Source organism: Anopheles moucheti, chromosome 2 (genome assembly GCF_943734755.1).
Source record: "Anopheles moucheti chromosome 2, idAnoMoucSN_F20_07, whole genome shotgun sequence".
Classification (NCBI taxonomy): domain Eukaryota; kingdom Metazoa; phylum Arthropoda; class Insecta; order Diptera; family Culicidae; genus Anopheles; species Anopheles moucheti.
The window spans coordinates 8,282,830-8,305,907 of record NC_069140.1 but is presented as its reverse complement, the minus strand read 5'-3'; the positions used below and the strand labels follow the sequence as shown (position 1 = coordinate 8,305,907).

The following is a 23,078-nucleotide window of genomic DNA, read 5'->3' as shown; positions in this document are numbered from 1 at the left end:
TTTGTGTGCTTGCTTATGGATGTCATTAATGTCTCAGAGCTCTTCTTGTCATCGCGAATAGTGCGCTAGTGTTGCTGTCGCTTGTCGTTAATTTGAAACCCCTGCAAAGTGTGTGTTGTGTGGTGTAAAAAACGCCCATGCTTACCGACAGATGGCTTGCTGAGGTAATAACGGAAGGAGGAAAACACGTGTAGCGAGATTTGTAAAAGAAAAGAACATGGTTACTACGATTAAAATTACCGGCGACGGTGTATTTATTCAGTCCAATGGTGGTGTTGGTGGTGCTGGTGGAGGAGGTGCGAGACAGCAGCAGCAACAACAGCAACAGCTGCTAGCTGCTGATGCTCTTGGCAGCACTGCCATTGGCGAAGCGAATCTGCCACCTTCGGATGGACCAATGGTGCACAACAGCAACGGATCTCTGGACACGGTGGACAGTTCGGGTGCCAATGATACGAACAACAATCACAAGGGCTATCGAAACTTCAACCATCGCCGATACCAATCGGACGAAGGACCCGGCTTCATTGGTGTGCGGAATGGCAAATCCGACCGGACCGGTGGTGGATCGCCGTCCGGGTCGTCCGAGATGGCGTCGGGTGAGAGTGACGATACGATCGGTGAACCCGATCCGACCCGCAAGCGAGACAAGTTTACGATTTCCTTCCTAAACACACACCGCTCCAGCGGACTGCAGAACGGTGGCCACGGTAAGAGCATGCTCAACCACAAGTTCATCGTGTACAACAGCAAAAAGCCAAAGACCTCCTCGGTGCTTCACCAACAGTACTACCAGCAGAGCATTGCCGCTGCCGGTGAGCTTGGCAATGGCAGCGGCTCACCACCGTTACCAATGCCGTACCAGAGCCACTACCAGCAGTACCTGTACAACCGACTACGGCCATCCCTGTCCACCTCGGTGTTAAGTTCACCGTCACTGATTAGCGGAACTGCTGCTGCTGCTGCTGCTTCGCTAGGCACTCCCTTGCCCCTTGGCCGTTCCGATCAAGGCACGCTGTTGCGGCACGATCGCGAACAACTGGAGCAACAGCATCAGCTCTATCAGAACGGCCTGTTCCATCAGCAGCATCGCGCGTTACTTGGTACCCCACCGGCCGCCATACCAGGGTGGGCCAAGTCCACTTCCTGTCTGGTGACGGATAGCGTCGCAACAAGTTCCTCCTACAGAACTGTCACCGCATCACCGCTGCTGCTACTTCCAGAGCAACCTGTCGGAAGTCTAGCACGGCCCGCACCAGCCTCATCGTCCATGTCCTCACTCTCCTCATCGCCGTCTTCGTTTTCCGCTGGTTCGCCGCCTTCGTCCGGGGCGAATTCTTCATCCAACACACCTCCACCACCTGTGTCGAGTGAAGTTCCAACGCCTCCTAATGCTGCGCCGTCCTCCACAGCACCAACAACCAGCAGTAGTAGTTCCTCGACACCAACGACACCGTTACCTGTGGCGTCAAAGACACCAACTTCACCTCCAGCAGCAAGTACATCAGCGCCATCTACGCCAACGCACTCTACGTCACCACCACCATCGCCAGCGTCTAATATTGGTCAGTAGTTCTCATCGGTGTTAGTTGGGTTAATCCACATCTCTTTAATGTCTTTAATATATTGGTGGACTTGTGTGGTCTGTCTTGTAGCTTTACAAAACTGTCAAAATATTAGTCTTAACTTTACTTTACCCACGAAAGATGGGCTTTCATTCATGCTGCACCAGAACTCCGTCACAAACATAAAAGCAAGTTTCGAAATGAAGAATGGGTTTACATCTCTCTGTGGCCTGGTTTACCAACCAACCAACCGACCATGTACGATAGGGCTCGCGTGCTACTCACGCGTTCCTATTCCCAGCGGAAGCATCATAAGGTAGCAAATGACACAAAACAATAGACCAAATGTCGGGCACCACGCCATCTGCCGGAAATTTCACACAATACCCTTTCCTCCCCTTGTCACTCCGTTTTTCCATCGCTTTTCCCTTTTGTCGTCGCCCGCCCAACATGACCTTTTCTTGGTGAGTTTTCGCGTGCGTTGCTGGCGCGCGTTGTTGGGTCAGAGGTCTTACGGTTCGGCGGGCTGCTGCCGACTGTGCGCGGGAGCCTTCGGGTGTGTTTTAATATGGTGTCATCGCCCACAGGGACTCAACAGACCTCTTAACCTCATTGTATGTGTGTGCTGTTCCACCACTTTCGTTCTCTTGGCCAGTTTTTTTGTTTCTCTTGTGTGTTGTTGGTTGGTGGTTGGTTGGGTTTGTGTCTTGTGGCTCATGGTACATTCCAAAAAATCCACTATTCCCTCCCTAGCGTCAGAAATGTCGCTTTTATGTGCATAATTTATTGCAACTATTATTCTCTTCACACCGTCGGCGGTGGTGGTTGGCTGCGAAAATGCGAATGGAAACGTTTCTGCTGGTGGCCGGCCAACACTTGTCGGAGCGTGTGCGGTGTGTTTTATTGTCCGCGCTTGGGTTTATATTAGGGCTTGGGTATTCTTCCCTGGATGGAGCAATGGAGCATGGAACCATCCGGGTTTTATAATCCGTTCCAGAGACGACAGGCGTTTTTCTTTCTTTTTTTTTGGGTTTGGAATTCCCTGGAACTTGAACCAATTGAGTCATTCTCACGATATCGTGTGGCTTTTAAAGGGTTTTCGAGGGATTCCTGGTGAATATAAAACTCCCATCCCAAAACAGGCGTCAAAGAGCACATCGTGGCGGGAAATGTACCTTGAATCTGATCCAAATCAAGCACAATATTGTGTTTGCCCAACAAAGCTGATGTTTGAAAACTGACCAGACGAAGGGATAAACGAGCATCCTGGGACACTTCTTGAATAGCCAATCTGATTTGGTTTTCTTCGTTAAAAATCGATCTAAGGTAGGATCCATGGCTTGAGTAAGCTGTTTATCGTTAGCATCAGGAAGAGAAGCGTTGGGTTCATCATACACCCTTTACCACCGGCATTTGGATTCAATTCAAATCAATTCAAAGCGCTGCAGAGATTTCTTCTGCTGATTGTACCTCACAATGCCTCAATCTCGGTTAAATCAATCTGCGAGCACCGGGTCCGGGTTTGCACCAGACGAAAGTGAAAACACCGAACTTCTCAAATCGTGTCAATCTGCGTGAACTACGCATTATGGCTTCATTACCACCAAACGCCTCTCGTCCTCTTTTTTTCACATGACGTCAATTGGTAAATTACTGGAATTGCGCTTCGGCGGTCCAATTGAGCGGCCTAGCCCCCCGGGGACCGTTTATTCCCTACCTCGGTACACGGTACACGTTAACCTGCTAAAATTAGAGCAAACTGGCGGCACGCGTTCTTAATTTATACTACCAACAGGCGGCACACGGCGGGGCAAGGTGAGAAATGGAAAATTTCACCGCAAGAAAATTACTAAACTGCAGCACCAATACGCACACACCAGCTGGAAGATGGAATGGAGCCCGTGTTGTTTGGGGAAATTCAAATGGCTGACTTTAACGGTGACTTTTGGAGGTTAAAAGAACTTAAACTTCATTGCATATCTTTGATGTTTGGAGTTATGTTTTTTGCTTTATATTAACAGTAAAGTAAAGTAGTTAAGTGAAATCTAATAAAAAATATGCGCTCCCTAACTTACTCTAACACTACGCTGAGTTGTAATAATCCTCACGGTGATTAGACCACATCAGGCAAATCATTATATCATGCCTCAAACACGCAGCAATGCAGGGAGATTTCGACAGGAAAAAGCCCTCTCGGGGGGAGGTCTGCCGGGTTATTTGTAAATGTGGTGGGCTCTGGTAGGCTTAAAATTACACTTCAAAAGTACGCCGAAGCCGCCCGAGCTTTCACTCATGGAAAGCTTTTCTCTCTTTACATTTGCGCCGTAATTTAATTTTGTTTCTCCCGTTTTTCTTTTTCGAAAGCTGACGAATCTTCTGATGGTGGAGGTTTTGCTGCAATGTGGTTTTTTTTTGTATTATGTTAACCGTGATGTGTCTAATATGGAATTTCAATTCTTTTCTAACTTTAGTCACTTAAAATGATGATCTGAAGTCTTCTAAACCCGGACAAAAATTCTCAATGTTCATGGTTCCTAGACTTCATTAACGTTGCATGTTGATATTTTGATTGGAAAACGTCAGTAAAAGCACTGCAAACATGACAAGTTGACAATTTCGATTAGCTTCACGCCTTCTTGGACCTTCTTGAAAATGTTCTCCAATAGGCGTAACACCTCTGATAGACAAACCTTGAAACAGAACTGATCAATTATTTGCGTTAAATATGCAATTTCAACGTTGACTCATCTCATCATCACCATACCCTGCTGACCCACCCACCATTGGGCACTATTCTTTCGTTCACGCAATTTGAAGTCATCGAGTGGCGTCCGTTTGTTTGTCTTTTTCTTTCGTGTGAAGACGTGTCGCGCTTGATAGTTGGGGGTGGCTCGTTCCATTCTACGCGCTTAATTATGTATTTAAATGTCTTTTTTTTTTGTTCTTTCCGTTGTTTCGTTAAAAATGACGATTTGCAATGCAAAACTCGTTGGACTTTGACCCAAACCTTCGGGGCTCATCTGCTGCGAGAGAAGGAGAGATCCGTTGGACACGGGGGTTGTATGGCAGTGTTCACGTCTCGTGCATAATTTGGTGGATGTTTTGTGGATGCGCTTTTTTATGTTCTCCTCCACTCGATCGCTGTTGAAGTTCTCTCCTCCGGTGGTGTGCGTGTGTGTTTTATCTTTTGTTTTGTTTCACCTCTTAAGATGTGCCCCTACCTTATTCGCAAAGGGCCACTGCGGCGATAGAATCACTCATCCATAAAGTGGAAGGCTTCGCAATACACAAACGGCTCTCCAAAGCCGTAACAGAGAACCCCAGGATGAATGAGCTGCTGCTGCTGCTACTGTTTGGTAGTAAGGTGGTAGCGTGGCTTCCCATCTTCACGCTGTGCAGCAGATGCTTTATGGTGACGCCATGTGGATGGATTGTTAAGATTCGTCCGCCTAAACTTCCGCGCCAGAAGCCGGCGGACCTCCCAAAAGCAGTCCGCCAATCGTGGGTCAGCAGCGGTTGCATTTTCATTTCGTGGCCGCTGATTTATGGTTCTTTTGCTTTGTGGCCGAATCTCCCGCCGCTTGTAGTAACTCATTCGGTAGCTACATCGTTTTCACAACCGGCCGAAGACGTCCGTCTTCCCTCCTGGTGGACACACACACACAGCTCCCCAAGATAATAGTGCACACATGGCAGAGAGAGGTGGTTAGCAAACGTTAGAAGAAACGCGCGCAGGACAAACGATTCTTTTCGCGGTGATGATGATGCTGGTGGTGCAGCAGCAGCACGGTAAAGATCGTTCCGGTCGTGCACGGATTTGAATATCGTTTCGCCACGGTAGAAGAAAAGCTGCTGCTGCTTTTTTTTTCTTGCTTTTGGTTGTTGCTTTATTTATCACTTAGCTGAATTGTGCTCGTGATGAGATAGTTTGTTTCGTCGATTGCTTCACATTTCACAGCTAGCTGAACGTTTCCATCGACGAACGCTTCATGTCACGCTATTACTTTATGTTGCGTCTGATTCATCGCGTCGATCAGAGAGCTCTCATGTTTTGGGATGGTTGGGGGAAAGGTAAAACCTTACGCGCCTAGGTTCGTTCTGTGTAAACGATTCGAAACCGTTTTAATTTATCGCCTTCTAGCATAGCCCAGGCAATAAATAAAGTCTTGAGTCACACCAGCTACATTTTCTTCCCAAGTGCGTTGATAGATAATTATGAACAAAACGATAAAATTCTGATGTATTTTAACCTATTTTTACTATTTACTATACACCAAAGTCGGTTATAATTTTATTCGATCCTTCGTTCCAGTTCATGAAACTGGGCAATGATTTTCGGATGGAATGTTTAGCTGCCCCTCTACTGTTGAGAATTGTGCGTGAAATTCTTGCACGCATTTCAAAATGTTTTGTGCCAGATCAAATAACGTAAAGCGAAACCCCATACGTGAACTGCCAACACCATTATTCGCGCGCAGGAATGTCTTTGGTTTTGGGTGTGTGGTTAACTTCTGTTTCACCAATCGATCGCTGAGGGCTGTAAAGTTTCCGATCACTGCTTGACGTTTCAATTTGACAGCTTTTGCAATGGTTGTGTTTATACCAATTTTTTTGGGGGGTTTCGTGCAGTAAAATACATAAAAAACGTATAGGAAAAGCAATGGTTTTATTTCCTTCACCCGGTGTGTTGGGTTGTACCAGACGTCGGAAATATTGTTGGCGCATTTCACGCATTTAACGGCGCCCTCGACATCATCGTGCACGCGCGCAACCGTGCGTGTTTTGGCGGTATGTCTTCGCGTGCATGCGTTTGGTGTTGGCACCTTCTAAAAGCATTTTCCGGTGTGGTCGATTGGGGTTGAGTTTAATTTGTGCGATTTGGTTCAGCGCAAGCAGTTGCTTTAATAAACGATGACGAATTTTATTGCTTTCCACTGGAAGGACCTTCAAATCAGGGTCATATTTTGCGTCCATAGTGAAGAATTTTAAGCAGTATCACGTACCAGCACCATTCATGTGAGAAGTACCTTTGCTAATTCGCTCCTAACGAAAGGCGAAATTAAACAGAAGATATTTAAAAAAATGCAAAATAAGTAACAAAAAAATAGTCACTTGAAACGATTCATTAAAAATTGCTCAATATTTGCCATCATAATAAAGCGATGGGGGGAAAAAACAAAAATACATACCCTACATCACCTTGCTCGAACGGTCGATAAAACAGACACAGCAAATAAAAGCATATTTCCACTATTCCCCCCGGTCGATTTGTTTATCATCGTGTCAGATAAAAGAAAACACGCTCAGCAAACAAAATTGTAAAGGCAAACTGAAAGGAAAAACTCTCACTTCCTTTCTGGCATCAGCCAGCATCATCATCTACATCCGATCATCTCGGTTCGATCGGTTCATCACACTTTTCATCACCGGCGGGCGAAGCAACAAAAAAAAAAAAAGAAAACGCAAAGGAAACACACATCCGCCTGCTTTGTTAATGCTAAATTTTACACTCTCTTGCCCTGGCGGCGGTTTCTTCGTTTTGTGTTGCGATCCTGCGATGCACCCGATGGCATCCACTTTGTCTAGATGGACGATGACTTCCACCCGGCAGGAGATAGTTTATGATGATGATCAAGGGGGGGTTTATTTTTTTAATTTCACCAACGACTTTGTTGCTTCTCTATTCATAGCAATGACAGCAAATTGACAGGGGAGGGTTGCAGGGTGAGAATGGGTGTTACTGTTTGGGTGGGTGGGTGTTTGTGTTATGTTTAGAGTTCTGGCGGTTTCCTGGAGTTCGGAAAATATCACGATGAAAATACCAACATGAGTAGTGCATAAATTCGGTTGACGGAGCAGCAGTTTGGTTAATGGTTTCGATCTGCTTTTAACCAGCTGGAACTGGTTTTAAAGGAAGCATGTTTTGGGAGCTGACAGTTGTGGTTGTGTATACTCAAAATTATTGTAGAATATATATTTTGAGGAGATTCACGTTGTATGTGGTCGTCAGTTAATATGCCCTTTTAGACCTCAAATGACGTAAATTGTGGTCGCGAAGTGCAAAACATTGGTTAACATATGCCTAACCGCACAGATAATCGGTATGGTAGGCTCGTAAACGCATCTCTCTTTTCCGACAGCTGTCTTGCCTCTGGGTACGTGCAACCCGCTCACAATGCGAGACATCTCGTTGTTTTGGAAAGTGCCCTGACAGCAAGCAAAACAACGCTGTCCGCTGTTGTGACACAACCATTAACTGATAGTGATGGACATCACGGAGGCCCTTGGTTCACCGAAATCAAGGAATCCTTAATGTAACCTGAGGGGGTGGGTGTGTGTGCTGCACAGGAATTTTGCACTTCCGTCTCAAGGGAAACGATCGCATTTGGGTGTTGTTTTGGGTAATATGTGAAACGTTCAAACCCCCACGTACTGCAATCCTTCACCAAGGATGGGTTAACGACTATGTTAAAGTAATCTGTACGCGCCGTCTCGTACGAAGAGGTCTAAAGTGCTTTCGTTTTGTATGTGCATTGGTTTACCGATTTTTTTTTCTCTCTCGCCATCGTAAATTAAAAACTGTCTCAACGGTTTGGGCATTGCTTTTATGTTTCGTTGCGGTTGCTCTACGGGGCACCCCGCATAACGTCATCGGCGTTCTTTTTCCAGCGGTGACATTTTGTCTGCTCACGTTCCTATCGTGGAGCTCGGCTTTCTTCACTACGAATGACCCGAATGATGGTAGCTAGTGGTTTTTTACGTAACGTGACTTTAATCGAGCGAACAGTCGAGCTGCAAATTTAATGAAAATAATTGCTGTCATATAATTATTGCACACGCGAAAAAAAGTAAGAGAACAACCGAATATGTGCAGTAATTTTAACAGGCGAGCATGACATTCAGCGGTTGTTAAATGTCGAGCCGGATTTTATGTAAAACTTGCTGTTCGTTCAGCGTTCCAAAAGATATTCATTCCCATCATACAGCAGCATGCTTCAAATTAAACGATCAAGTAGTAATATGAAGCAGGCTGTGCTCACAATCGAAGCACGTCATGAAGTTGATATAAAATTTTATGTTATTGCTCCTTCCTTCTCCCTTGCTATTCCATATCGGTGAGAAAACACCTTCCAAAGTGCATACCTTCGTTCGGTTTTTGCATGGCGCTTTCTCTTGCTTTTTTATATGATAAGCGAATTTGCTTGCGCCTGCGTCTTACCGATAGCTCTCCTCCGTGAGGGATGGTGAGCCGAAAGGTACGTGCTTGGTGGGAAATAACTTCAAAAATGATGTAAACCTTTGTTTTTGCTTATTATTTACTACACTCGCACAAAGTGCCGGCACTATCCTCACTACTCACCAGCCAGCCAGCTCATATTCCGGTAGCTTATTTTCCGGGCTTTCTTGGCCATAAACTTAATTAGTCAAACCGAACGGGTTCAATCTGCTCGATGGTCGAAAAGTAATAAAAATCAACGAACTTTGAAGATCCGTCCCCTTGAAGCCCGGACGGGACCGCGTTCGGGTATCGATGGATCACGCGTCGGGGGATGCGCAAAAGAAAAAGTGCCCGATAGCCACTAGACGCGTGCAACATAATGCTGCACCTTTTTAAGCAATTTTTCTTAATAATGATGACTCCATTACTAACCTCGGCCTGTGTGTCTCCTTTTCTTTCTCGTTTTAGGTAAGTTGCTTCAAAGGCGCTACGAAACCATCCGGACCGCCAACATCCGATGGGGAGACTCCCCCCATCAGCGTATCCAAAATTAAATCGCCAGTGAAATTACTCTCACGACGATTACACCGTGTGCAGCGTATCGGCGGTCTGCAGCCCAAATCGCCGGTGGGACCACCACAACAGAAGCTCCATGGTCGTGGTCGTCTTGACGGTTGGCTAATTGCATTGAACTTTTCCGATCGCGATTGATCGTACGGTGTACGGAGAAGGAGGCTTTTGTGTGTGTGTGTGTGTGATTGTGTGCGTTGGTCGTTTTTCTTTTTTAATTCACAAGTAACTTATTTCTTAATGATCGGTGCGGTCGATATGTTGGTTTGGAGGCTTTTCCCCTTCGGGGATGGCTTTGGAATATCCGATGGAAAGTAGATACGCGCGTACGGTCGAAGGATGATGATAAGGTTGAAAGTGAAAAAAAAAGAATCACAGAACAAAACCGGTACCACATAACCAAAAAGCTCCATCTCTTTCTCACTGCTCAGCATAATTATGGGGCAGTAATGGTTGTGTGATCACCCGAACACGCATATTTTTGTTAGCAGTGAAAGTGAAGAGGCAAGATTTTGATATAAAATCAAAAATGGAAATCTTTTTGTTGAATTTATTCATCATCGTCTTGTGTTTTGTTGTTTGTGGTGTTGATGTGCGTGCACTATGACAGACAGGCTACTAATGTCTATTTCTGTCATCAACAATTAAAAAATTTGCAATTTAAATTGTGATACCATTCCGTAAACATTATAGAAATGATATGGCCATGAACAATACAGTGGAAGGCCCTCGGTTTAATCACTTTAAAGTGTTGCTGTGCATATTTTGAACGATCTGGTTAATAAGGCAAATGCTTATTTAGAGTACTCTTTTGCTATTACCTACGTTAGTCAACATGGATCAATATTATTTCAACCTTGTTTATTAATTGTGATATACATAAATGAAATAGCCCATGACTCATTGGGACCTTTGAAGTCCAAGCGGAACTAAACGATAGAATTGCAGCAAGAGTCATGAAGTATTTTTATTACCATTATGAAACAGCATGGAATATACTTAAATTAGTCCTTCAAGAGTTGAAAGAACTCTTCAAAACACCCCAAACCAGTTAGTCAGCTGGTCGTTTCTTTGGGCTGTGTTCTGTTAATATTCACACACACACTATCATGCAAATTCTTTATTTCCGTCCGCGTCGGTGTGAAAGAAGGCAAAATCGGACAGGTTAACCATTAAGCCTGGTGTAAGCCTTGGGAAACTCCTTTTCCCCTATGTCGACATGTGCATAGTGACGACACAGGAATCGTTACGCGTAGTAACTCTTCCAGAGCTTTGCGGAGTCTTTATCGTCCGTACCGACACACCGAGTACGAGTTTATTGCGTTGACACTGCGAATAGTAGCTATGGCCTTCGGTCTTATTTCCATGCCCCCGTGTGTACGTCGTACGTGTAAGTGTCATACCAACGCCATGCAGTTTATTTCGTGTCGGTCGTGTCTTATTCTTGATGCGAAATCACCTTTCCATGTAGAAGTAGCTGTTAAGTTGCAACGAGGTTTGCTATAAGGTGTGCTGACCGTGTACGTATGAAGAGTGTGTCGGTTCAATGTCGTACACCGTTTCCCAGGTTCCCGTCAAGGTATCACGTACCACGAACGTTCTTCGTGTACTCTGTGCCCTGTTGGGTACTACTGGTTGGTGGTTTGTGATCCGTGACCCACCACCGTGTATGATGATTCACCTGGAAGACGTACGTATGAGGAAGTCGTCATTCGTGACTCCTGCAAAACAAGCTCGAATGATGCGCCGCCACGTTCGGTAGTGTTACTGAAAGGGATTGACCTATGGTATAAGGAATGTTTTAATAGTGGTGTTCGCTATGCTCACCTTCTACCTCCATGCAGCCATGTTTGCACACATCAGGGTCATTTAAATTGATAATATTCGTGGTGTAGGATTCAATCACACACACACAAAGTTGCAACACTTTTTGTTGCAGATGAGGCTGTTGGTTTAGGTGTTGAAAGCTGTGAAAATGCGTCAAGCGGCCACCTGGTAGTACAGTTTAAATTTACATTTTGAATGGGCTCGGAACAGCTAAGTTGACAATCGCAACGAAACTGCATTGTTTAATTCCCGCATAAACGACCCCCGAGGGTGGATTACGGAAAAGAGAAAGCTTCTTTCGAAATCATCCCTCATCCAACATGAAGGGTCCCTCACAAAACAAGTTCGCTCATTTAATTCACCCTCAAACCTGTCGCAATAGAATTGGCGAAACTTCATTATAGCACCAAACAATGAATCGAATACAAAAGAAAATCGCGCTACATCAGTTAATTTACGTTGGTTTTAAGTTTATTTAGTTTTATAAGTTTTTTAATCGATTGTTTGGGGAGTTTAAGTTGTATTTTCACGAACTAAAACTAAAGTAGATCTGTGAATATTGCACAAATAATTAATTGCCGTTCGATTCGGTATCGATCAGTTGGTTCCGTAATAATAAATTAAATTTCCAAAATTCGATACCGCGTCTGGCAACATAGTGCGCCACAAGAAGCAGCAAAAACAAAACAAGCCTTCGCTCCAATATTCTATTTCGTCACTGAAACTGTTTCGAATCGATGGTGTTAATCTGTCGCCGATTTACGCCTTTTTTCCGTTTGCCGAATGCTGGGCGATAGACCGGCCAGCATGTTTGTATAACGATGAATTTGCGATTCTTCCAAACGGTTCGTTAGTTCCTATCCATGCTGCAATAAATTGCAATGCTGCTGCAACACAAGGGGGAAGGCATGATGAGGCGGCATAATTTCATCATACCGAACACCGTACCACACCCGCGGACCATGAGGGGTGATGTGCTCAGCAGAAAACATAGCGGACATTGTAGATTTTTTTTCTTCGTAGCCTGTAAATGGGGCCGTTCTTCTTCTCCCCTCCAAACATCAACAAAAAGGCGAAAAATTTAATTATGGATGTTTGGAAGCTTTTCTGTACGCCACCGCTGTTTTGCATCGGCCGGTATTCATTCGTGCAACAATCTGTTGATTGGTATTAAATCCCACATAACTACAGCGTTCTTTTGGTGCGTATGCACGCACGAGTGGTGTGGAAAATGAGCAACAAAAACGATTCATTGTTTATTTCCACTTTAACGGTAGTAAGTTAATTTGGTTTTGCTATTTCGAGTTGCAAAAAAAAAACAATGTTAGACATGGATTACATGTTAGGAATGTTTGACTGAGCTTTCGATGTTCTTAAAAACATAAATGCTTTGGGTTTTTTTTGTATCTCCAATAAAATCCTACTGCAGATAGAAGTTTGTTTTATACAATTTGTTCGGTATTTCGGGAAAGGAGTTTTAATGCTTTCGTGATTTTTTCGCTCTCTAGAGATCATCATTGCAATTCTTAAGATGTACTCTTCTGTACACAGGATTCTTCTCGTTCGGTACCACCGGATCAAAGCTTCGTCTCGAATGCCTATTATATGGATGAAGTCTTTGCCATTTCCCCTTGGGAAAAGACATTCCATCGCGGAGACACTTTCCACGCGAAGCACTGGGATGAATATTTTGATGTCACGCCGTCAATGATCACGGTTTCTCGTTCTGTGTGCTGAGCTGAACTATCCCGTTTGCGTATCCCGTATCCAAGCGATGTCTTCATCAAAATCTTAATGTCATGTTCAGAAGCAACGTTCGAGCGGTTGAATTTCAAATTAAGAATTTCTTTGCCAACAACACCATCTGCCCCCATCATCGGGTTGTCGTTTGGTATCGACGCGAACCGGCGGGAAACGGGAAACATGAATTCGCGGTTATACTTTCGAACATGATGATGATGATGGCGCCTCGTCAATGACACAAATGTTGACTGGAACGAATATTAAACTGCTGGTAACGATTATGATAACGAGAGTCAGCTCGTTGCGAGATGGTTAACTCCAACTAGAGTGGTAAGCGTGGACCCCATTTTACCTGCAGTGAAAGGTGCTTGAAGATGTTACGATAACACAACCGGCGCGATTCCAGGGCGATTGTTTTTTGGTTCGAAATACTTCGTTAAAAGCGGAGTGATTGTGGAAATTCGTGAGAATTTCGATTTTTTTCATTTTGCAAAGATGAGATATGAAAGCATTCGTCCGGAGACTCATAAAGCTATATGAACGACAAACAGCACATTTGCAAAGTTTTTATAGATCATCTTCTAATGATCTTCTTGTGTGGAGCGCTTCAAGTGGTTGTGAAAAAAAGGGAATCAATTTTAAAATTAATAACGAAACTTTGTTACGTTTCTACCAACGTGTGTTGGCTTTGCCTTCAGCACAACAGCTCCGAGATGGATGGATGTTCATCTGCTTCGGGCTTTAATTGGCTACGGAATGCTGCACATACATCATTCGCCATAATAATGATGACACGTTGTAATAGACTCACCTGTCATGTGAAGGTCACTTTTCTGCTGGTCCATGAATAACTCATAGAGGAGAGGAAACAGTGGTATTACGATATCGTGTTGCCGGTTGCTCGAGTTTTAAAAAAACCGAAACACAGAAACATATCAATTATTATGTGATGCGCTTGGGAAAGCAACCTTAACTCACGTGTCGCACAATCTTTCGTTGTAAATTATCAAATTTTCTTGTGTGTTTTAGTGAAGAAAAATTCAACCTTTTTAAGGTCGATAAGTGATACGACGGCTCCACATACATCGTTAGAAGGGAGAGATCTTGCCGATAGGAGATGGTAAAACAATCGTCACGGACCATACCAGATGGCTATCGAAAGTACGTTACTCGGACACGATCATCATCTGTTTGTGGATCGATGGATTCATTTCGAGCGTATAATTTTCCAACCTGCGGTGGTCATCGACGAGAGAAGAAGTGTTTAATCTGAAACATAATGTTGAAATTCGGAAGAAAAAAACGACCGTGATGCATCCAACCAACAGCGTTTGTTGTGGTGGTGTAGAGCCAGTAAATGATCACTACTGAATGGGGTTAACTTTGAAGTGGAAATTGGAGATGTTCGGCGTCTGGCAGAGGGAGTGCATTATGAAGATCGCGCGTGATGAGGGAAATGAAACCTATACCCTCGTGTACCTTCTCGAGGTAGCTTGTAATGGACACGTAATGCCGCCTGTACGCGAACTGTAACCCGACACTAGTGGTAATGCCTAGAACGGGGTCGCCTTTAACCCCTCTGGAAGTTGTACCATTTTTGGGGATATCCTTTTCAAGCTGGAAAAGAAAGGGCTTCCCTTACTGTGGAGGAACAGTGTCAGTGTAACACTCGAGGATGATCTATGTGTATCGGGTTTACGAAGTCGTATGAACTACTATTATTATTGGCAGACGTGACGCGATTGTCTTCTTTGCGGTGCAGCTGTAATCACACGAACATGACACTCCAACAACGCCGTCAACCCTGCATGATTGTGTTGCCGAAGTTGCCCAATCCATTGCCATTATGCGGTTCTGGTTTGGTATTCTTTTCCGTTCCGTTTGTAAGCGATCGCCAGCCAGAAAGCTGTTGGCCATAGTGAGGTTGAGAAATTTATGGAAATGATCATCATCATGATAACGGAATCAAAGGCAATCTCTCGCGCTCTCTCTCTCTCTGTCATTACAGCACGTCCAAGTTTTGCTTTTGTGCAAAGTGAACAGGATTTTCATTCCGATGGGTTCGAGGAGGGAGGGGGCTTCTCTTTGTTCAGCAAGGGACACATCATCAAAGCGGGTAGGAGAAGGGCCATACTGTGGTCATTTGCATAATAATTGCACCCCACAAACTATGTGGGCCGCTGTTGGACACCATGGTCAGAAACGGGAACCTAATTTGTTCGTTACAAGAAAAATTGAAACGATTTTTGGATAAAAGAAAGAAAACATTCGCTTTCATTTTTATTGTTACACATGCTTAGACATCAGTCTTTTGTTAAACTTTCATAAAGAGGGCTTCTTTAAGTGGTTTATATTAGTAATATATAACTCGAAGAAGCGATGTGAATCGGGCATTGTGATTTTCCCTTTGTGAAAAGCGATTTCAAAAATGAAAATCAATTGAACTATTGAAATAATATTCACTTTCGAATCATTGCTTAGAAATGGCATTGATTAGGGTACAAAAGTATCCTCTCATTAGTCCGACGGAAGCGTAGAACACTTTCCATCATCAAATCCGAGGCATTTTAGATGAGCTCTGGAGGTGATATAATGACGAATAGAGTTGGGCTTTTTCTCTTTTTCCCTTTTTTTTCGCTTTTCAGCGAGTGGCATTGGCCAAAGCAGCAAAACAATGCCCCGCAACACGTTTGCCAATTCGGAAAACGCGGCGGAAAATTCATTCATTATTCGACGAAACAATTCCGATTGATGGCGACTAAAAAGTGGCACAATTAGAATTATGCTTTGTTGTTTTCTCTCGCTTCCATTTCACCCCGCGGTAATTGAAACGAGACTTGGTTCCACCACCACCGGAAACCGGATGGGGAATGGGCGTGAAATGGTCTCCCCCCGCTTCCCATTTGCTGTCGTTTGTTTAGGTCAACCGATTCAAATTTGCCGTAGTAGACGCCGTTGCTCTTGTTTGGCACAAAACTCCTCCCTGAACCACCCATCATCCCGCCTTTGCGCGATGCGTATCGGCCATTTCGTGACGTTTCGTGACTTATTGTGGCTGGAAAGGGGGTTTCTCTCTCTTTCTCCCTCCGGCAGGGGAAATGAGCCCCTGTGCTTTTCCCCGGTCACCAAAAGAAAAACCTGAAGCTTCCGGTGGATTCGATGTTTTGCGTTGTGCGAAGAAGAAAATCGACCACCTTCTCATCGTCGGTGTGAAAAAGTGAAAAGTGAAATTCGATCCCAATATCCCAAGACAAGACGATGATGGGGGCAACCGAACGGGGGCGATGAAATTGAAATTGGCAAGCAAATTAAACGGCCAAAATCATCATCGAAGGGCAGTGGGAAATAATGGCGAATTTCTTCACGGTGGCTAATTGCCGTTGGCCGCTGTGTTGGCTTCTCATTTGCATTCGGTGGCAGAGCGATCGTCGTAGCACACTGAAAACTTTTGGGGGTTTTTCTGCTCGCCATTGACTTTGATTGCAACAAGTGGCAAAAGAAAACCCTTTAATATGAGCATTTGTGATGAAAAATAGTATCCTTAAAAGAAACGATAAGGGTTTTGTTCTAAATCAATTGAACAAATATCAAAAACTATATCATTCTGTAAATCTCTTTTATTCTTTCACAAAGCACAAAGCGACGTTCCTTCGTCTGTTAACGATCACCTTCTGCTTTATTTTTCTTCTGTCACATTCCTTCAAGATTCTTAGATACCCAAGGTTGCGAAAGGAACCAAGGTATCCAGCGCTTGGTTTACCAAGGTTTACGTATTTGTTTCAAAAACATCTACAATTCATTGGGTTTTTTCTGTAAATTATTTAGCTTACAAAACAATTCTCCTTAGAAGCTAAGTCTTAAATGATAAATATGGATCACACGGGAAGATTTCGCAATGATTCCGATGTTTGACAAGTTCAAGCAATTCCAGGGTGTAGTCTCCAAACTAAATATTAATTTCCTACGTAACGTACGTAAACAACGTACTACACCATCATTAAGAGACGTTCCATTTGCATCAAAAGTTCGATAAAAAGATCAATGATAATGGCATTCTCGATTGACATCCTTCGATATCAACCGAATGTCCAGAGCAAATGGACGTTAGTGACGTTTGTAAAATAATGCGCAAATGATGTTCACCTTCGCCCGATTGCATGTTCTAATGGTGAAGAAAGAACACAGGGACGCTTGGGGGGCCGCAAAAGATTGATCTCCAAATAAGGAAAATATTCGTTGAATTTCGTTAATTGCCCTAAGGTGCATTGTGTTACGTCAGCTAGATAGAATAGCTGTATAACTTCGTCTATTTTTTGTGTGCCTTGCCTCATCGATAGACATCATCGAGAATTGCAGCAAACATGCAAGCAACTTTAATTGCAAATGAATGATTTTCCTGTGTTTTACGTACGGAGATGGGTTACAGGTTGACTTTCTAATATATGATGGACTTGTGGCGACCCTTCCAACCCGCAGTGGACGCTATTGCAAACCGATCATTAGCCGTCTGCTGCTGCTGCAGTGTATTGCTCGTAAACATGATCATCCGAGAAATCGCAGTTTAATGTTAAGTTCATGGCTTCTCGTGGCTGGTTGGAAGCAGTTTGGTTGTTTTTATTGGCCGGGCCTGATCCGTTGGCCAGTCACAAGCAAACCAATCGAGTCGACAAATCGTTTGCATGACACATCTTCGTCTGGGAGACCATTCACCACTCCGCTCTGGCGCCCGAAGCCTTTCCGAGTTCGGTGGCCCCTGATGATGATGATGATGGCCACCATCGAGCCAAACTCCTCCTCTCTGCCCATTTGCTGTCGATGCATCGATGAGCAACGATGAGCAGCAACGTAGCCGGTAACATCCGATCTGCGTTTGACCTTTTGGCCTATCCTCATCCGTGGCCGGCAGCCAGCCAGTGGACCATTGGACATGTCGAAACGAAAAGTGAAAGTCATGCATGTATGATTGCTCCCCCCGGGATTGCAGGTAAAACGCTGGGTTAAGAAACACCGCCGCGGCATGGTCAGTTATTAAGGTGTCAGAGAGAGGAAATCTTGCTGCATCAAGCTATGACCGCGTTCCCCAGCAGCGCCAAGCTAGGGCAGAAGTCTCCTGCGGTCAGTGCCCGTAGGTGATAATTTGAGGCACACTTTGATGGTTTGTGTATTGGCGTATCTGCATCGGATCAATTGGGCAGATACCAGCCATCGGGATTGCTTCAGCTATCCATTGGCCTTCCCTTGCAGGGAATTTCCGTAATGAGTTTGAAAAATCACTTACCTCCCTTACATGCTGCGAACCAGCGCATTCCACAGCATCGTATGGCGTCCATCTTGGACACTTATTTATTTGTTCATCTTTATGATTGCCATTCCCCTTTGTTAATTATGTTTCTTTGTTCTCTTCTCTATTTTTCTCTCTCTAGGTAAGCTTCTATCGAAACTGCTTGTCGAAGAACATCCAAAGAATCAGCGATACGTATGACAGGTATCATGCCATCTTAATGAATGGTTTTTCTGCTGATTCTCCGTAGAGAAAGACAAAAAAAAACACATTCATCATCATTCAAGTCTCCTTATCATCCGTCTTCTTGGAGGCGATCTTTAACGTTCAACCGGTTTCACCGGGTAGTAGCTCACCTAGTTTCGCCGACTATCGCTATCTTGGGCATCTCACACACTCGATGTCGAATCTTGGCGAATGTCCTACTACTGGACGTGCTGTTTTTTCCTAAGGAATGCATTATTGCAGAGGCCAGCAAACTAGTGACATTATTCGCATTTACTGCGATGATTTGTGTCTTTCCCGTTAGTACACTTTCTTCTCGGTAGAAAAATGGAATAACTCGGTGGCAGAGGTCACCAACCTGCCCGGTGGATTTATCTTTCCAGCTTAGAGCCGGTTTGAACACTTTCGGTTTTTAATCCGCCATCTCCTGGAGGTGTCCTCCAGCCATCGTAGCCAAATGCCGCATATGTTTTTGCTTGCACAATTGCGATTGCGATTAGCCCATCATTGTGGTTATTTATGTTTGAAGGGGTTTCTTTTTGCCTCTCTTGGAACTTGGAACTTTCACGAAAGCTTGATGTGTATAAAGACAAACTTAGGCCTGCAGGTTACATTAATTTTTGAAAGACGGAATTAATAGAGAATTAGTTTTGAATAAAAAAAAGGGTCTCTAGGTCATTTGCTGTTGAAGTTCTTTAGCGTTTTAGCGTAGATGTACTTGAAACCTTTCATTTCAATTTCGTTTCCTTCGTAATGGACTAAGTAAAACTTGTTTCTCCCCACGGCCGAAGCCAAAACAACATTTCCAACAGCTGTTTTAGCCTTTCTCGTAAAACGAAGTCAGATCATTGTCATGCTAAAGGATGTCTGCACTCTATTCCCAAACCGTCTGCGGGTTGTTTGGTTTGCTGTGACTAATGGAGAAGCAATTCCGGTTTTCCGCTCGACCGGAAGCCTACCATCCTTTTTTCTCCACACGTTACGCGTTGCTTCGCTGGGCGCTTTAGAACCGGTTCCTAATGTTAGTTTCCCGCAAAGAAAGTGTGAGTGGTCAGCAAGTGAAATTGTTTTAATGCAAGACACGACGACAGCAGCCCGCCAACAAGCGACACCCTGTGGTGGACAGGTGGAGTCTGCTTCGCTACCACGTGGAGGAAACAGGTTCTGCACCGTGTAGGGCACCGTAAGATTTTGCGGAGGTTTGCTTTCGTTCCACCAAACGGAACCAGTTGTCGGATGGTTGAAATTGATTCGGTACTCTTCGCTCGCTGTGGTGCTCCTCTTCACCGACATCGTGCCGTTTGGGGCGGGTTTTGCCTGAAACCCGTATCTTGATTTTCCCGATTTGACGAGCTTTGCTAGCGTTTGCTCCAGTTTCAACCCGTGTTGGCCAACGGACTGGTGCACGCGCGCCCCCGGTCGGTTGTACCTGGAGCTGATCTGCGCCAGTTATGATTGTGCTGTGTTTCAAGATTGAGTGTTCTTGCGGCTGGTGTGCAGGCGAGTGATTCGCAAAGTAATTCGGGCGAATATCCCGCTAAGCACAAATAGTCGGCCTCGGAATGATGGATTTCGAGTGTATTACCACGGTGTGGAGACCGTGCGTAGAATTTCTAGACTTGGGTAGGTCCATCAATCTTTCGCTTCTCGCAGAATAGGGGCTAGACAAGTGTGTTGAGTGCTTAGAACAGAGGTGATTTTTCCTGACAAAATGCTCAATATTTCTGTGGGAAATCGAGTGATAGGTGAAATGGGTTGTGGTAAGACTAGGTGGCGTGAAGAACTGTGAAACAAAAAAAGTGAAACCAATCACGTGGGATGCAATGCGGACAGGTCCACTTTGAACTGGGGATTCTTTTAATACAGAGGACATTAAAACAGAGAGTGGCGGTTTATTGATTTATAAGTCCTATCCAAATATGCTTTTTGACATTGAAAAATGTTTTAAATAATTCTAAAAGTGTTCAAAGTGACAAAAGGACATACTGAAATTGTATAATCGACAATACGCAGCTCAATAATCTCAAGTCAATCTCAACAAGTTCCCTTTACTGATGCCTGTTTCATGAAGCTTCGGGCCGCTATTTTTTAAGGCTACGAATGAGTGTGAAAACCTAACATTGGAGTGAATATAGAATAGAATTTAAGCAATTTAGGATACTTTATTTTATTTTCATAAGAACGGCCAGACGGTATCGCCTTGGTTTGGTTTCCAAACGTAGTTTGGTTTGGTCCAGATGGGATTTTGTCTCGGTCCTTTCATGCGAAGATCGGCGCCAGTACCAATTTAGTATATAAACATGCCTAATTTAGTTGCTCTTTCAACTTCAGACATTGACTTTTTTGCAGTCAAACATAAAAAAATATTCCTAATATATAACATTGCGTTATAAAACAACTTATTCCGTAATACGGTGGGAGAAATTTGTGAGACAAAGTGCCACCGCGTTTCGACGGATATGGTCAAGGAAGTTCCCGCCACAATGGCGGAATAAATCGATTTCGATACATTGTGCGTTTTGCTCACAGAGGGAGAAGCGAGACACGTTCGGATGATGAGTGAAAAATAAATATCGAAAAAAAAAGCCCCCCTCTATCTGGAGCCATTTTTCGTGAAGCTAATTCGAGCACAGATCGTGTATTTTGTAATTTATTTCATCATACCTCAAATGGATCCACTTTTTTTTGGTTGGTTGGTTGGTGGCGTATCGAAGCTGCTTCCTGCTTTGGTTGCTGGTTGCTAGCTTTTCCATTTTTCGTGCGCTTTGAGGCTCGCTAGACAAAGGTCATCCGTTGAGGAAAAAGGGTAACGAAGAGTTTCTGAAAAGGGTAACCAACAGCGCGCAGATGAGCCCCGATTGTTCGGTCATCTGGTGCGCGCGCGCGTTAATGCGCTCGTGTTAGCGAAAGCGAAAACACCCGATGAAGATGAGCAAGACACCCATTGCAAGACATCAAACGGTGGTGATGGAAGCAAATAAAGCAAAAAAAAGGTTAAAAATCGAAAGGAGGGCTCTCGGTGTATTGGCCCGAGGTGTTTAGACATGCTTTTGGTGGGACCACAACATTTGAAGTCACAGGGCCACCACCATCACCAGTTTACAGGCTGATGGTCGTCCCTGAGCCCTTTTTTGTGGCGGATGAAGATTTATGTGGCTAATTTTTTCTCCTCTCGGGGGGTTTTCTCATCATTTAAAACACGACTTTACTGGCCCGGCAAGAACGGGGTGTGCGTGTGCGTGCCTGGATTATTTAATGCATTTTCACGCATGAAGACGTTCATTGCTGTCGAGCTTTCAGTGCGTACGGTTTACAAAATGTACATGTGTTATCAATTTAAAATTAATATTTATGCTTTTTTTATTCAGAAAGGAACGGTATGAAGCGGCGAATTGTATTGAAAAAGGTTGAAAAATCATAAAAATGTTTATAAACAGCGTTTTTTTCTAATACGCAGTTGTCATAAGTTTAAGTCAAAAGGAAATAATTGTAATTTGAAAACAATAGTCAATATTGCCATTGTGTTCACTAGAACATGTAACATCCGGACATGTTCCCGCATATCATAAAAACAACCAACCGGTGGTCCGGTCCACCTTTCGTGACATAAACGTTGTGGGCGGTGGGTGGTTGGTTGATTTCCTGATTGAATTCGTCTTTTCCTGCGTTACGAACGATTGGCGGCGGGCTCGGCGCAGGGGGGAGGTAGACCATTGCAATGGGCCGATTGTACAGCGATATGAAGCAATTTCGATAATGATATGTTTGGGGATGCAAACGAAGAAAAAAAAAGACCTCGCGTACCACCACCCATACGCGTTCAGCTTTTTTTTCTGCAAAACCGACCAACTGCAATCATGCACGATCATTCCCGGAATTAAAGTACTAACAGAGGAGAAACACAAACAAACAAACAAACAGCGAAACAAAACGAAAAAGTTTTACTACCCTACTAAGCCGAAATATACCGCAATGTATGTACGGGGTGGTTCGTTTGTGTAACATAAGCTGGGGACGCGGACAAGAAGGAAACGAACGTATACGTACACATATGACGCTAATGATAAGGCATCCATAATGATAATTGGTGCAACAGGAGCAAACCTTTTTACTGTTTTTCGCCCGGACTTGCAGGCGAGTTGAAGCGTAATGAATAGGCGCAATGCTACAACAACAACCCCCTCTAGCGGCACCGATGGCAACCGATGATTGTTTTACGAAGAATGTGAAATGATCGATTGACGGGCTGCGCTGTGCTACACGCCTTCCATCGCTTCCATTTGCTAGCGGGTCATTAAAATAGAAAAACACCCCGCCAAACCAACTCCCCGCGCACATCAATAATCATGCCGGCTAATGTTCAACTAGGTGGCAAAAGCTTCACTTTCAATCACTTTCACTTGGCTGAGGGCGATTTCGTGTTTAGCCTTATACAGAACCGTGTTACCGTGGGTCTTTTAGAATATTTACTTTGGGGTTTTTAAATGTCACTTCATCCAACATTAGATTTTCTTCAGGATTGGATATACTGGGAATTACTCGCAACTCTGACTAAAGAAAACAAATTAATGGAAAATGTACCCAACAATTTAGAATTTATTTGATGATTCTAAGGATATCTGTTTGAGTTTTAATATTGCTACCCTTC

At 44.1% G+C, this 23,078-nt stretch overlaps 1 protein-coding gene across 1 annotated transcript in view; it reads left to right on the top strand.

Annotated features, from left to right (window-relative positions):
• Positions 1-217: 217 nt before the first annotated feature.
• Positions 218-23,078, top strand: part of LOC128305567 (methylcytosine dioxygenase TET) — a 40,976-nt gene continuing 18,115 nt past the window's right edge. Inside the window, exon 1 of the mRNA XM_053043079.1 lies at positions 218-1,565. Coding sequence (XP_052899039.1) covers positions 218-1,565 — 1,348 coding nt within the window. The remainder of the gene's footprint in view (positions 1,566-23,078) is intronic.